At 37.2% G+C, this 16224-nt stretch overlaps 1 protein-coding gene across 6 annotated transcripts in view; it reads right to left on the bottom strand.

Moving 5' to 3' along the window:
• RTKN2 (rhotekin 2) overlaps nucleotides 1–9339 on the bottom strand; it is an 85677-nt gene extending 76338 nt beyond the window's left edge. For 3 of the 6 annotated variants that reach the window (XR_010838962.1, XM_059055282.2, XM_059055281.2), the window contains exon 1: nucleotides 1085–1656. Coding sequence is in view for 4 of the 6 variants with exons in the window: in XM_059055282.2 (XP_058911265.1) it covers nucleotides 1085–1144 (60 nt within the window). In the remaining 2 variants the exon portion in view is untranslated. Of the gene's footprint in view, nucleotides 1–1084; nucleotides 1657–9226 lie in introns of those variants that run through there. The other 3 variants (XM_067025542.1, XM_067025541.1, XM_067025543.1) reach the window with 3 other exon arrangements.
• Between the last annotated feature and the right edge of the window lie 6885 nt (nucleotides 9340–16224).

Below are 16224 nucleotides of genomic sequence, written 5' to 3'. Positions count from 1 at the left end.
TCGGTAACAAAAGTACATGTTTAACAGGATAGAACAGAAAAGAAACACTCTGCATCGAAATGTTTGAAATTTTTGAAAATGCTGGCATAACACAGCATAAATTACTGATAAAGTTACTGCCCTCTTTGCATAACGACTCAAGGTCTTGCTTTCCTTTTCACAGCATAATGGAGACTTTCTAACAGTTTTGTATCCGCTGAGGGTTCTAAGGTTTACAGAAAAGAAAACGGGTTGCTAAGCAAAGATAATAGGTGGGACCATACAAAATTGCTAATATTCTACCAATTTTGACCCACAAAACTCGGAATTTCATATGGTTTAATCTACTTTAAAAATAGGTAAAACAAGGTGGAGAGTAAACTGGAAGCGGAGATCCAGCTCAAAAACATCAGAGTTCTAAGTCCCATCTTTTAAGTTTTCTTTAAAGGTTAAGAGTGGAAAGTATAAACTTTTAATAACTGCCAAGAAATAATGTTGGACTATATTAAGTAGAAAGGTTCCTAACACACATTTTACATGGATAAATACCAAACACCAAACTTCTCTCCTATCCAATTCAAAAAGAATCCACTATCAGACCAACTTTTTCTCAAGTTCAGAGGCTGCAGTTTACTTCTCCACCCGTCTCCACCAAGTTTATACTGTGTGTAGTAGACAAAGCTCCTACAGTGATTGTGCTTTGCATCAAATCTAGTAATAAGCAAAGTGTCCTCCACGGGCCTCGGGTGGGCTTCCGGGAAATCCCGGGGCTCCCATTCCCCCTGCGTCACCCACCCTTTTGCAAAAAGACAAGCGTCCCAATCCTGGGAGGAGGGGCAGCGGACAGGTGCGCCCCAAAACGCGCTGCGAGACTCCGGCGTCGCTTCCCCATTCCAGGCCTGTTTCCTCCCTAAGAAAATTGGGGGCGGGGGTGGGGAGAGGGGAACGGGGAGATTTCCAGGCTCCATTAGGGCCTCAAAAGTGCAGTCTCCTAGTCCTTTGTTCCTGGCCACGGCGGAATACGAGACGCGAAGCGGGGGTGGTTCCCGTCGTCAAGGCAAAACGACCGCTTGAGGACCTGAAGCCGGCTCCCCTCCTCACTCACCTGCTGAGCGGGAAGCCCCGCCGGGTGGAGCTCGGGTCCCCTCAGGATCTGCGCCTCCATCACCAGCGCCACAGCCAGGGCCGCCACCACTCTTCCAAAGGTAAGATTTGAAAAGCCCGCCCCTGGCTGGAGCAGCGGAGGACGCCAACCGCCGGGACGTCCCGGCCGTACCAAGTCCCGGCGCAGGGGAGGGGGCGAGGGGGCCTGAGAGCCGGTGCGCGCACGCGCAGTGGGCGTGCCCCGAGCCGCCCACGCCTGAAGGTTGCAGAGACCCGAGTTCTCAGTGCCCGCTGGACTATAAGGAGCGGTGGGCCGACTTAAGGCAATGCTCGGGGTGTGGGCGGGCCTGGGACAGGAGTGGGCGGGGTCTTGGGGAAAGCACTGGTCACTGAGCTCACCTGACCTGGTGCACGATTTCGGCTGCTGGTTTTCAAGGCCAGCCTTTTACGCGGGGAGCTTTCGGCCTGCATCCCACCGTAGGCCCTCCAAAGCGCTTGGGGTAGGCTGACCCAAGGCTGCAGTCCCTGGACTCCCACAGACAACCTGTGGTCTCACTCCCCGAGAACCAAATGACACTGCCCTCATCGATCACTCTCACACACAGCGCAGATTGTCACCCGGGGTCACTTACAGATCATGGCCTTATTAATCAGGCTGGTGAGACACCGTGTCAGGCATTTCACAAGCCCTTTTCTTTTGTCCACAGTGTTCCTTTGTAATTCCAGATGCCCCTCCCCCCAGCCGAGTAGTCTGTTATTTCTTGCAAAAAACCTCTTTCATTACTCTTTCCCCACCGACATCCAAAGTGACAGCTGAATGAGGTATCATTTCCCCAGAGTCTCATTTCTTGCTGTCACTAAAGACCAATATAAAGACCCTTTTAATCATATTGGAAAACTAATTATTGGGAATTAAATATAATGGCAAAGCATGGAATCTTTAAAAATCAAAATTGAAGTGCCAAAGATTTCAGGCCTTTGTAAGCTCTTTAAAAATCCACAGTCCTGGACTTCCCTGGTGGTGCAGTGGTTAAGAATCTGCCTGCCAATGTAGGGGACACGGGTTTGAACCCTGGTTGGGGAAGATACCACATGTTGCAGAGGAACTACACCCGTGCGCCACACCTGCTGAGCCTGTGCTCTAGAGCCCATGAGCCACAACTACTGAGCCCATGTGCCACAAATACTGAAGCCCACATGCCTGGAGCCTGTGCTCCACAACTGCGCACAACAACAAAGAGTAGCCCCCGCTCGCCGCAACTAGAAAAGCCTGTGCACAGCAACAAAGACCCAACACAGCCGAAAATAAATAAATAAACAAATTTATTAAAAACAACAACAACAAAAATCCACAGTCCTTCCCTTGAAAAGGCAACAGAAGTGTCTTTGGCTTCTGACATTTTTTTCTCCTTAGGGTAAAATCTATCAAATCAACCCTCCCAGCTCATCTCATAAAGTCCTAGGTCACTTTTCATTCCATATATAAAGTGTTTATTTGCCTGAGACAGTCCTTGTTTGGGTCTCTCATCCCAATGTCCCACAAATCTTGTCTTGTCCTAGGCAAAGTGGATATTAAGTTATGTGGTCACATTATCCACAAGGCTTTTTTAAACCAGTTAGTTTGGAGATGAATTTGTGAAAATGTAAAAAATGCCCTTTCTCTCAAAAGGGTAATTTGCCTCTTCAAGGCCCTGGACCAAGTGACACTAGAAGCTGCCCATCTAAGAATGGCTTTCTTTCCCCTTACATTAGGAATGTATGGGTCATTAGGGATGACCCCTATCCTTACACACAACTATAAAATATGTAGAGTTCAAAACTACCAATACAGAGTTCAACTCATTCTCTCCAAACACAGATCTAAATTCTAGAGTCATTAGGTACCCTTCTCCCCTTATGCACACCTCTCTCATGCTTACCACTTTGTGGTATAATTATCCCCTATTCAAAGCGAGCCTTATGAGCCTAGTATAGTACCTGACTCAGAAATACACACAGGGTACTCGTTAACAGCCATATATTATTTCTCATATACACAGCTCTCAGACTCAGAACAAAATACTTAGAGAAACCATCACTTCATGGAAACAGGACCAAGCCAACCATTTTTTTGTTTGTTTGTTTTTAAAGAATTGTTTATTTACTGAACCTGGGGCAGATTAGATACACAACCAATTTTAAATTTACATCTTTTAACATAGTTTTAACTGCGTTTACACACACACACAGGCGTGCGCACACACGTGCACAGTCGTCCTAAGGTAAAACGCAGTCACCTTAAAGTGATGCAAGTTTTTTCACCCAAGGTTGAAAAATCGTTTATCCTGAACATGAAAACCTGTAACAAATTTAATTATATAAAACTCGTTACTTGTAGTTTTCCCCTTGTGAAAAACGTAACTGTGGATCATCCCCACACCAAAACCAGATGCTCCTTTAATTTTAAAGGTGACCATCATCAGAGAGCACGAGAAAGTCATTTTGTTTTATATGAAGCAAAATTCACATGTGCCAAAAAAGCAAGACCCAAGAAAAACAAAAGCAAAAACCTTAGTAGTGACAGTGATGTTCAGTACCCTAATTAAAGTAACAAAAATGCCCCTAATCAAAAATAAAATAGCAAGCCAACAAATTTTAAATTGGACACTGATGTAGGAATATTTGATGAGTAAATACTAGGTATATAATTGGAGATCCATTTATACTAGAAAAAAGAGACCTAGGAAAGGCCATATTTAGTAATTATCTGTAGAACAGACAGTTGTTATTAAAACTTTTCTCTTTGGAGAAGAAGATACAATGAGGTTCTATCTCTTTATTATTCATCAAGGGATGTACCCAGGAAGTGCTTAAGATACAACTATTAAATGGTGATTAAAATACCTCAGAGTAGGAATGCTATTTCTTTTTTTTTTTTTAACATCTTTATTTGAGTATAACTGTTTTACAATAGTGTGTTAGTTTCTCCTTTACAACAAAGTGAATCAGTTATACATATACATATGTTCCCATAACTCTTCCCTCTTGTGTCACCCTCCCTCCCACCCTCCCTATCCCATCCCTCTAGGTGGTCACAAAGCACAGAGGTGAACTCCCTGTGCAATGCTGCAGCTTCCCACTAGCTATCTAATTTTGGTAGTGTGTATATGTTCTAATTTTGGTAGTGTGTATATGTTATTTCTTTATTTATACTCAGGTCCTTTCTTATTACTGCTAATTTCATCAAACATAGTTTTCTCTGGTGTATGTGATGTACATAAAAATTGAATAATCTATGAAAACTACCAAATGATTAAAGGTTTCATATGCAGTAGTTTGATCAGCTTGAGGGTGAATGAATGAATGAATTTAACAACTCCCAGAAAGTAAGAAGTACTACATTTCACCGTCTCAAATGTTTGACAGGTAACACTTGGGCTTCTCTCATTTGAGAGCTAACATCCCACCCTCTTGGGCTCCCACAGTAGGTGGTTTCTCACTCAACTGCCCAGGTGTAGGAGCTTCAGCCAGAGGTTGAGTGATGGAATTACTGTCCTATCAATATCACTTCCCATTATAAGTTCAACATTTAATACTAATTATAAGTATTAGTTATAGCTAATACAACAAATAAATAATATTTAGTAATTAATAAATAGAAAATCAGTATTTGATATAAATAGGACAGCCAAATTAGATAATACTAATAAATATTAAAGTATATTTTTCTTCTCTTTATTCACTGTATTCCTCTTTTTAACTCTCTAAAAGGCCAAAAGAAAGAAAAATACTGAATTTGAAATCAGCTTTCTTACATAATAGACCCATTACTTTCAAAAATGTGATTTGCCCCAGAACACGTAACTGTTGTGGTTTCTAGTATCCTCCTGGACATTCTTTTTTTAAAAACCCTATTAAAAAATCATCTTGGTGCTTCCTTTACTGGATACCTACATTATCTTGTAGGTAATGAATTTAGAATGAACTTCATAGACTGGAGCTGTATCTTGAATTGTAAACATAAAAAAGAAGGAACTGAAGTAAAGATGCTAAGCAGAAGTGCAGCATTTGCTTAAATGAATAAGTCATAATCTATAAACAGCTGAAGCATCATATAATCATAAGGAAGATATGGAGTACAGAGTCTGAGGAATTATTAGCCCTATGACCTTGGGCAAGCCACTCAGTGTCCTTATCTATAAAACAAGTATAATAATACCCAACTTCTCTTTTAGAAGTTGTTGAGAGGGCTTCCCTGGTGGCGCAGTGGTTGAGAGTCTGCCTGCCGATGCAGGAGACACGAGTTCGTGCCCCGGTCCGGGAAGATCCCACATGCTGCGGAGCGGCTGGGCCCGTGAGCCATGGCCACTGAGCCTGCACCTCCCGGAGCCTGTGCTCTGCCACAGGAGAGGCCACGATAGTGAGATGCCCGCGTACCACAAAAAAAAAAAAAAAAAAAAAAAAGTTGTTGAGAGACTCAAGTGAGATAAGATTTGTGAGAGTGCTTTGTAAAACTGGTTATCCCACATAAACATGAGGCATTGCTACTGCAGGAAGAAAACATCAGTACCTATGAGCAAATGTACAGGACCTAAGGAACACTGAGAACTGAATGAGAAAAGCTTATGTGAATAGGGTTGGATATATTCAAGATACATTACCCACCACTGAAAAATAATACCTAGATTATATAGGGAGAATTCCTACAAATCAGAAAAAGTCCAAGTGGAAAATGATCAAAAGTTATGGTAGGCATATATTACAGGACAGTAAATCCAAATGGCAAATAAAATGTGAAAAGTTGCTCAACTTTATCATTAGTTTTAATCTGTAAAATTGAGATAATATTTTATAGTCACTAGATTGGTAATAATAAGTTTGATAATACTAAGGATTGGTGAAAATGAAAATCAAGAAGATATTATACACTGGTAGAGGGGATATAACTTTGTTCAATCACTTTGGAAAAAAATTCAGAACTATCTTACAGAGTTGAAAATGTGAATACCCAGCAATTCCACTCTTAGATCTATGTATCCTTAGATAAACACTTGCAAATGTGCACCGGCAACACTGCTTGTAATAACAAAAATATTAAGACAATCCGAATGTTCATTTCAGGAGAATGGGTAAAAAAATTGTGGTGATTTACCCAATGGAATATTATATATCAACAAAAATGAATGAACCATAGATACATGTAACATCACGGCTGAATCTTAGAAATACTGAATGAAGAAAGCAAGTTGAAGAAGAGTACATAAAATATAGAATTTTTATAAAGATGAATAAGAGAATCTAAACAATATATTGTTTAGGAATACATACATACACTTATGTATGTATTTAAAAGTTTATATTTAAAAAGGAAGAGAGTGCTAAAAACAGACCTTTTCAGGGTTTATATAGGCTTGGGCAGTCTTAAAGGAATCATCATCATGATCTTCAACTTATGTTCCCCATCCTAACGACCTGCCTGCTCTCTAGGCTTCACATAAGGCCCCTTTTCACAGCCATCTGTTCCCACTTGATGAAAGAAAGGCATCACTTTTACCCATTCCTACTGCATGCCCCAGGGTATAAAAGCCATCTGGGAGCCAAAGGGACAATTAAATTTATTGGTATTGATGTTGCTATGAGCAATGAACCACAGGCTTAGGGCTTACATTTATAAAAATGAAAACCAGATGTGGACTTGATGTTGAAAGCTGGCTCATTCTAGCATTATTTAATATTCATCCATGGATACATGGTTCATTGCCAGGAAAATTTCACTTTTGATGTTTAATATTGATCCATCATAATTTGTAATATACTTATTTTGTTTTTATCAATTGTGTACTACTAATAATTTTAATAATGCAACCCAAAAGAAAACTCTTGACAGTTAAATCTTATTTTTACATGAAATGTAAAAATGTATAAAATTCCAATTAACATGCATATGTTTGCTGCAGAGAAACATGATAGGATAAGCAATAAAGACCCCTCAAGCATAAAAATATTTTATATGAGCATAAAATCCTGTGGAGGAAGTGGAATAAAAATACAAGTTCAAGTAGGAAAAGAAACACTAAAATTTCCAACTTATAGATTAAGTTGTTCATATATTTAAATGGTGGCTGGGCCTTTGACATTTTGGATTCCATTGGATACACTAAATAAATATGTTTTAAATTTTAAATTATATTTTTTTCAATACATCAGCAATTACATCCTTTGTAACTATTTAGATGTACGCTAAAACATAACAAATGCCGCCTTAAAAATATGTAAGGGGTAAAAAGTTTTTAAAAATTCTTTTAGGTGTTTTGCACGAAAATGTTTGAAAACCGCTGACTTACATATCTAACAGCATCACGCTACAATACTCAGACCCATCTATGTTTAACAGAGGGCATACCTGCAGACTCACTTCCTCAAATTTTTCTAATTCTGCTTCTTCCACTCTCCACCTCCCCTCACAGTCTCTCATATGCACCCCTAGTTTCCAGGACAAACCCAGCTCCTTCTCTAGGTAACTTTTTTCTTTAGGCGCATTAATGCCATCAGTTAGGCTAAAGACAAACCCTTCTCTTCCTGCTTTGGTTCTTTAAAGGTTCTCTTTATGGATATGCACCATTGTTTTCTCCATCTCAAGAGTATCCAGCCAACATACTAGGCCTGTGCACTCTCACATAACATTTTGAATCAGCTTTTCAAGTTCCAAAGAAATAAAAAAGAAGCCTACTGGAATTTTTATTAGAATTGCACTGAATTTAGAAGGAAATGATATATTTAGGTTATTGGGCATTCCTATCCGTGAACATCACATATGTTGCAAATTTAGATTCTTTAATGTCTTTCAATAAAGTTTTACAGTTTTTTCCACATAGGCCTACATATCTTTTGTTCCATTTTTGGATTCCATGTATCTCTTCTTGCTATTGGAAATAATGCTTTAAAAATATGTCTTCGGGGCTTCCCTGGTGGCGCAGTGGTTGAGAGCCCGCCTGCCGATGCAGGGGACACGGGTTCTTGCCCCAGTCTGGGAGGATCCCACATGCCGCTGAGCGGCTGGGCCCGTGAGCCATGGCCGCTGAGCCTGCGTGTCTGGATCCTGTGCTCCACAACGCAAGAGGCCACAACAGTGAGAGGCCCGCGTACCGGAAAAAAAAAAAAAAAAAAAAAAAAGTCTTCGATTTGGGGTTAGTATATAGAAATAAAACCGATTTTCATCTGCTGGTTTTATATCCAGATGCCTTGCTAAATTCTCTTATTATTTCCAATAAATTGTCTGTAGGTTTGGGGGGGTTATTCTATGTAAATGACTCTGTGAATAATAACAATTTTGTTTCTTTGTTTTCTAATTTTCCTTATTCTTTTTATCTGACTTAGTGCAGTGGCTGAGACAGGCAGCCATTATAGTGTTAAATGATGTGGTGAGAGTGGGCATATTTGTTTTCTTCACGATTTTAAAGGAAATGTTTCTAATGTTTAACTCTTTATCTCACTAAGTATATATTGTTCACCTTGTAACTTTGGATTTATTTTCTCCATTCTTAAGCACTAACTCTTCAAAAATTGCCTTTCCTCTGTTCTCTCCATTCTGTCATTCAGGGACTACAATTAGACAGAGGTTAAACCTTATTCTATCGTCTTATTTATTGTGTTCAAATTCAGCTAATCTCGACTTTTTTCCAGAGAGGATTTGCCTATGCTTCTGCTTGGAGCCAAAAGGCTTTAGATACCTAAGACCAGTCAGGCCAGATTCTTAAATTTAATATAAGGGTCTCAGGTACTGGTCCTTCTACTTGCCAGTGACAAAGCAAAACCCTTTGTGTGTGTGTGCATATGCATGTGTGCACGTATAGCTTACAGCTCTGGTTTCAACTCAAGGTTGTTTTGTCTGGTTGGTTATTTTTGTTGTTATTCTAATTTTAGTCCCCTAGATATTTTTCTTCTTTCTGGAGATCTCAGCAATGCTACAAATGTTATATTTTATGCAAAATTTATGTTTCATTCAAACTTAATAGTGAGAGGAACCATTATTCATGAAGTCCACCATGCTGCTGATATAGAAGTCCACAAGAAAGGGTATTTGAACACCACAAATATAAGAAGTAAATAATTGTAGAATAAAAAGCAGTCAAATTGCACATATTTGATTTTAAGGAAAACTCACCATATTATCTTTGCTTTTCTCCTTCTGCACATGTAGCCACCTGAAGAAGCTGCTCAGTGTCATATTCTGATGCTCGTTTTGAATGTGTCCAAAAAGGAAAATGGAAAAGACAGCATTTTTCAAAGGTTAGAACAGAGAGCCATGGAGAATAAATGGACTGGGAAGCCCCTTCTGGGTCTAATCAAGGAACATTTCTCTCATCTTGGGATAAAGGATCCTTACAATATCTGCCTACTGGGATTTCACACCTGCTACACACCAGCAACTGCTGTGTCTCCTATTTTTCTCCAGGGAATAGTTATTGAGGTTACCCTGAACACAAGTTTACCAGTATATACTGGATGTTGAGGGAACTGATGACCTGCCTTTTTAGTTCATAAGTTTTTTGGATCAAGCAGAGCCACACTCAGACATGAAGCATGTTTCTTCCTGATGTAGGGACTACACTGTATCACCCATAGATTCTGCCCTTTGAACTTGATGTTCTCATTGAAAGGCACTTCTGGGTTTTCTCCTTCAGGGACAGGTGAGTACATATTGCCTATAGGAAGAAGAGTGAATTGAATGTTTCTTGCCTAATAGGACTGACTGTTGTAATCAGTGACATTCACAAAATATTTTTGATTTGGTTCCCTTGCTCCTAGGTTTGCCTGTTTGCAGTTAACTGTGCCTATGAGCCATGCTTTGGCTGATGAACCATGAGCAGAAGTGTCTGTGCAGCAGCTTTAAGAGCAAGTATGTGATTTGCTATAATTTTCTTTCCCTCTGTCCCAGTGACAGGCAACCTTACAGATGGATGGTACAAAATCCTGGGTTTCAGAGTGAGAGAACTGGAGAACCCACAGACATCTATTGATGGACATATATTAGGAGCAAGAAGTACATCTTTGTTGTTTTGAGCCTCTGGATCTGGGGATTGTTTGTCACTACAGCATTACCTAGCCCATCCTGATTGATATAAGTACCAAACTAAGAGATGGTATTTAAAATATAGTCTTAGCCCTGCCACCGAATATCTATGCACCAAGTCACTTGACATCTGTAAATGTAAGTTTCATCACTTGTGATATAGGATTAATCATTCTTCCGTTGTCACTGGATTTTTTTTTTTTTTTGGTATCAGTATTTGTGAAAGTGTTTGAAAAATGTAAAGCATAGGACTTCCCTGCCGGCGCAGTGGTTGCAAGTCTGCCTGCCGATGCAGGGGACGCGGGCTCGTGCCCCGGTCCGGGAGGATCCCACATGCTGCAGAGCGGCTGGGCCCGTGAGCCAGGGCCGCTGAGCCTGCGCGTCTGGAGCCTGTGCTCTGCAACGGGAGAGGCCACAACAGTGAGAGGCCCGTGTACTGCAAAAAAAAAAAAAGTAAAGCATGTGCAAATATATGCCAGTAGTATCATTAACAACACTGAATTGGTTTATTCTCCCCTATATAATCCTAATCCCAAGAAGAAAACATTAGGGAAGTTATGAAAACTCTAGATTTAAATCAGATAACAGTGGAATGAATGACTTGATAATTTCAGCATGAAGTAGTAATATTTCCATCTAAAGTAGCTAAATAACTATGCACACTCTTTTACAACCATAAACTTCTTTAAAGAGTCTGTAATGCTTCTGAAATTTTATTGTAAGTTAAAAAGTTGTGACTAACAAAAGTAAAACCAAAGGTAATTTTAGAAGAAAAAAGTTTATTTTGACCTTAGAAAATATTACATTTTTGTTTTGTGTGATGTCAAGGTGAGCACTGAGTTGGCTTGTTTACCACAATTTTCAGAGTCAAGCTTATTAAACTGTTTCGTTTTCGAACTCCATCTGCCTTTTTCCTTCACCCCCGCATTCTGAGTTCCAAGGTCTTGACCCTTGTCTTCCACTGAGCTCCTCACATTATAAAGAATGAATCAGAGAGTCCTGTAAAAATGCCGTTTCTATTATTTTCTGAAAACCTAAAGGCAGGAGAATCCTTTGACCACTCTGCAAAGTGTGTGAGCCTGTTGAGCTCTTCCTCACTGGTTAACAACGACTGTAAACCGTTCACTAGAGCTGTCCCTGAGAGAGAATTCTGGGTCTTATGGGAACGTTATTTTTGGCTTGCCATTTGCTGTGTTATGAATGGCCAGGCAGGTAGGGTGGGGCTCCATGCTAATTCTATAAAGTGCTTGGTTGACTGGTGCTATCACAGTAATGAGGATGATGTGTGATGAATAATTATACATGAAACGCTGAGTTACTTCTTCAAATCATTTCTCTGCTACTTACAGAAAAATATTCATTTTGTAAAACATGCATTAAACTCTTTAGTTGAAATAAGTAAACTATAGAATAGTGTATAGTATAGCATCAACAAGAAACTTGTCACTTGTAACTCAAATAATGTGGCTCTGAGTTCTTGAAAGGACATTTGTGCATGCCAAAGCATATAGTCATTAGATGTACATCTGTATTTTTTATGTCCTAACAATATCTTCATCTTCTGGAGTTTCATTTTGTTGCTTTGTAGATGTTAGGATAACAATGTCACTCTTTCTCCCTAGCATAGTATAAATAAAACCAGAGATTTTACATGCAGGTTTAATGTGTAGCTTCCTTAATGTGTAGCTCTAAATACTTTGAAGAATTCTGTGTACTAATCATACACTTGATTTATACTTGAAAAATATCTAATCAAAATATTCTTTTAAATGTTGCTGTACTGAGAAACGATATTTATACTAAATAGAAAAGATGAGGTAGTTTCCCTGTTGAAAGAATTTTCTTCCCAATGCCTAATATCTTATTTTTCTGCATAGTTTTTATTTAATTGAGTTCTACTTCACATCTTTGCTTAATAGTTTCTTATGTTCAAGCTAATTATAGAAATTACATACAAAATGATATGTATTTTATTACCTAATGTGAAATTAGTTTCCCATTTTGAACATTATATTTATTTACTGAACTAAATTTGCCTCTGTTAACTGTTTCAAATTCATAAAATTAAAAAAATTAAAATAATGGTTAACAAAATCAGGATTACTATGTTACTTTTTAACATACTGCAGTTTTAACAAATATAAGTTTTATAAGTTGAAGATGTCTGTAGAATTTCCAAAATTCTTAAAAGCCCTTAGTGTATCTTTTTTATTTTCTATGCCTTAATTCATTAATAAGGGAAACAAACTAATTGTTGACTAAACATGTTAATCATCTTTTTTATTCAAACTGATAATGTCAATCACCTTTTATTATTCAAACAAAATACTTCCCCCTGAAAAAATGTAGGTTGTCCCAGAAAATTCATCTTAATAGAATAACAGATTAGATTTATTAAATAAATAGAAGATTTTACAATACATATTTTGAATATGAGAATGGTTTAGTAATTATCACCAGATGAACAAGATAGATGCTATACTATGTTTTTCTAAGGTATAGAATAAAATGTATTGTGTAACAATGATAGCAAAAAAAGATACGGGTTGATGTCAATTCTTTATGGCTTATCAGGTCAGAATTTTTGTGACTATTACTAAAATGTACTATAGGACTTTCAGAGCAAAAAAGATTCAATCACAGAATTTTAGAAATTAGAACAAGCCTTAGAGATTATCTATCTAGTTCTATTCCACAATTTTATAAAAGAGGATAAAAACAATGTAATGATTATAAAATGTTATAAAAATAACAAAGAATTTACTTCTTATTAAATACCTTTAATATGCTACTGAGGCATACTGGCAATCTCTTCCTAAAGATCTTTAGTAATATGATAAATTGCTAGCTTTCATTTATTATGTATTTGTATAAACACTGATATATACTACAAGGCATCTTAAGGTGCAATTCCTGTATCTGACAAAAGAACATTTCATAAAGTGGTTTTCTGATGTGGCCTTTTTGATGATAACATTCACTGAAGGCCATGAATTGGTTGTTAATGGTTGGCTACTGCAATAGTTTTCCATCACTTTAAAATGACTGCTTACAGTATTGGTACAGGTTTCACCCAGGTAGCAATTTTTGATTTCCCCAATGCCCATCTCCTCATGTTCATCAACATCAACAGAAATATATGAAAGGCTCCTGCTATGGTTTCTCTTTCAGGCTGTAAGCCTAAAAGTTTACATGTCCTATTGGACATGTAAACAGTTAAATGGAAAGAAAAGAGTGAGAAGGAAAAGATGCCTAGTATTGAAGATCCTGCTGTGCCACTTGTTTTCCAGTCTTCCATATCCAATTGTCATAGTTTATGTAAGATTCATTAATCACCAGGAGCTCAGGGGTCGTGACAGCTGTAATTTCTTTTAAATAAAATGCTTCTTTGACTGCACTATGGTCCAGCTGCACTAACCAAAAAACAAATATATTCATTTGTCCACTGAGAAAGTAATTTTTTTCTTCCTAGCAGTAGCAGCAATTTTTCTTTTCAAAAATAAAGCATAATCTAGCTTTTAAGATAGAGCTCTTGATCAGTAGTCACATCTCTCTCTCTCTAACGTCAAGAGTCAACCTCAGTGTTGTTGAATTCATTTTCAGGTTTTACTAGAGAAAGGTTTCTGTTAGAAGTATAACCAACATAGGATTTTACCTGCTTAATTTTATGTATTTGATTTTTCAGATGAGAAGTATAAGAAAAATCCTTGCCACCTTCATCCTCAGCCTCAATTCTCCCATATACTTTATAAAATTCTGTATGTTGAATTAAATAATTCCTCGGGATCATTATTATTTACTTCTGTGGCTACAAACCCCAAATTAACAAGGTTAATATCAAAAGGTTATACAAAACTAGATAAAATGTCAGTCTGATGCCATGGTAATCAATTTAAAAAATGAGACTACAAATCTGAATCTATTATAATGATCATCATATTTATGATTGTATGAATAACATTATTCACTCCAGAATGTTAACAAGATGTCTTTCATGTATCATTAAAATAACTGTGTCAAATACTTGGCTAAATTATTGAAGTACTTTCAATGTTAATAATTTCATACAAATGTCTAGCAAGAATAACCAGTCAAAATTAATTAATGATCAATTAGGATAGATTATTTCTCTTGGCTCTCATTTGCTTTCCTAATAATCAACTTGCTTTTTTTCTAAAATAGGTCAATATGAAATGAGTGCTAGTCATTTCACACTTTTAGTTTTTAATAAACCAAAGCTGTTTAAAGAAATGAGTGATTCTCTTGTAAGTTATTAATCCTTATAGATATTATAAATCATGTTTTGATCCTTTAAATTTGATATGCTCATTTTCTCTTTAATTATCATATACTAATATGATAACACCACAGTAATTTTATTAGTTCTACTTCTAATAAATTTTGTAAAATTGATTAACTCTAAAATTAATCATATTTGACTTCAGAGTACAAACATCATTCTCATTATTACACTATTGATTAGGGGAAACTTATTTTCAAGACGTTTAGCTAAAAGTATAAAAGGGGACATTAACATCCTTAATTTTTAAATTATTTTGTACTCTGGTTTGGATTTTTATGACTTCATGTTTGGTACACAAATCTGTCATTAATTTAGGCTAGAGTCCAAGAGATTAAGGATCAAACTCTTTGAATTTTCTTTTAGCAGAGGATATAATACTAGCAAGAGTCATATTATCTGACAAGCTATAGTAAATAATACAGATATGAAATGTTGAATAAGAATTAAACTTTTGAATCTTAGGCATGTTGAAGAGATGCTGGGTTTTTGACAGAAGCTTAAGATCTTCCATAGTTTCTATATTTGAGAAAGGTCATTCCCTTTATGTATTTAGAGAATTTACCACTTCATTTAGCAATTGCTAAGTTACAGATGAATAATAAAATGGAAAAAATTGTGAAAATAATTGCAGGATAAAGATAAGCAGAATCATTATCCTGAAAACACAATTCTTTTTTGAAAATTCTACCAACCAATTATTCTTTTTTTTTAAATTTATTTATTTTTGGCTGCATTGGGTCTTCATTGCTGGCATGGGCTTTCTCTAGCTGCAGCAAGCGGGGGCTACTCTTGGTTGCAGTGCATGGGCTTCTCACTGCAGTGGCTTCTCTTGTTGCAGAGCACGGGCTCTAGGCGTGCAGGCTTCAGTAGTTGTGGCGCTCGGGCTTAGTTGCTCTGAGGCATGTGGGATCTTGCCGGACCAGGGCTAGAATCCGTGTCCCCTGCGTTGGCAGGCAGATTCTTAACCACCGTGCCACCAAGAAAGTCCCCCAACCAATTATTCTTAATGTAAGTTTATCATTTAACTTAATTGGGGCCAATTCCTTTCTCACCTACATTACTTAAAAGTAGCACATATTTTCCTAATGGCTTTGATTTCATGGCTTATTTTTCTACTCTTAAATTGTATCTATAGACCTTAGTATGCTGAATAAATGGTATGCTTAGGAAAACATGCCATTCTAAGTGTTTTCTACATTTTCTAAATATTTACCACATTTAAAAATGGAATTGGAGTCTGCTTAGATAATAACTTAATCATTTCGAGAAACTTATATAAACTATGAATTAGAGACTTTGCAAATAATAATTAGTTTGGAATTTAAAGTGTCTTGGTGGGAACTAATGGAGATTCAGGTGGGAAATAAAGCTCTCACAAGCCATTCGTTGGTAATGGTTTGGGCATACAGTTGTGAATAACCCAGATGTGATTCCTGACCTTATGGGGCTTCTAACTGGAATGAAATTTCTAACATGTAAGGCCTTATTTCTTGAAATGTGGTTCTGCCTCAGATGTATCTGGTATGTTTGCTCAAACCTGATGTCCAAGCTTCACTAGGTCTCCTGATTTTTTTCCACATGGACATTGATATTCAAACTTCTTGCTCTAGCACTATTTTTTCAAATGTATAAAGTAAATTATACAGCATTTGATTGGCACACAATTATTTTAGTATAATTGTGTATTTATAATTTAGTACTTCTATAGTATTATACAATGATCAAGGATAACAAAAAATTAATATTTGGATATTAGTATTGCAAGTTGCAGTCATAAGGTACTTTA

This window comes from Kogia breviceps, chromosome 2 (genome assembly GCF_026419965.1).
Source record: "Kogia breviceps isolate mKogBre1 chromosome 2, mKogBre1 haplotype 1, whole genome shotgun sequence".
Taxonomy (NCBI): Eukaryota; Metazoa; Chordata; class Mammalia; order Artiodactyla; family Physeteridae; genus Kogia; species Kogia breviceps.
Note: the sequence above shows the minus strand (reverse complement) of the source record. Positions and strands in the feature narration are given on the sequence as shown.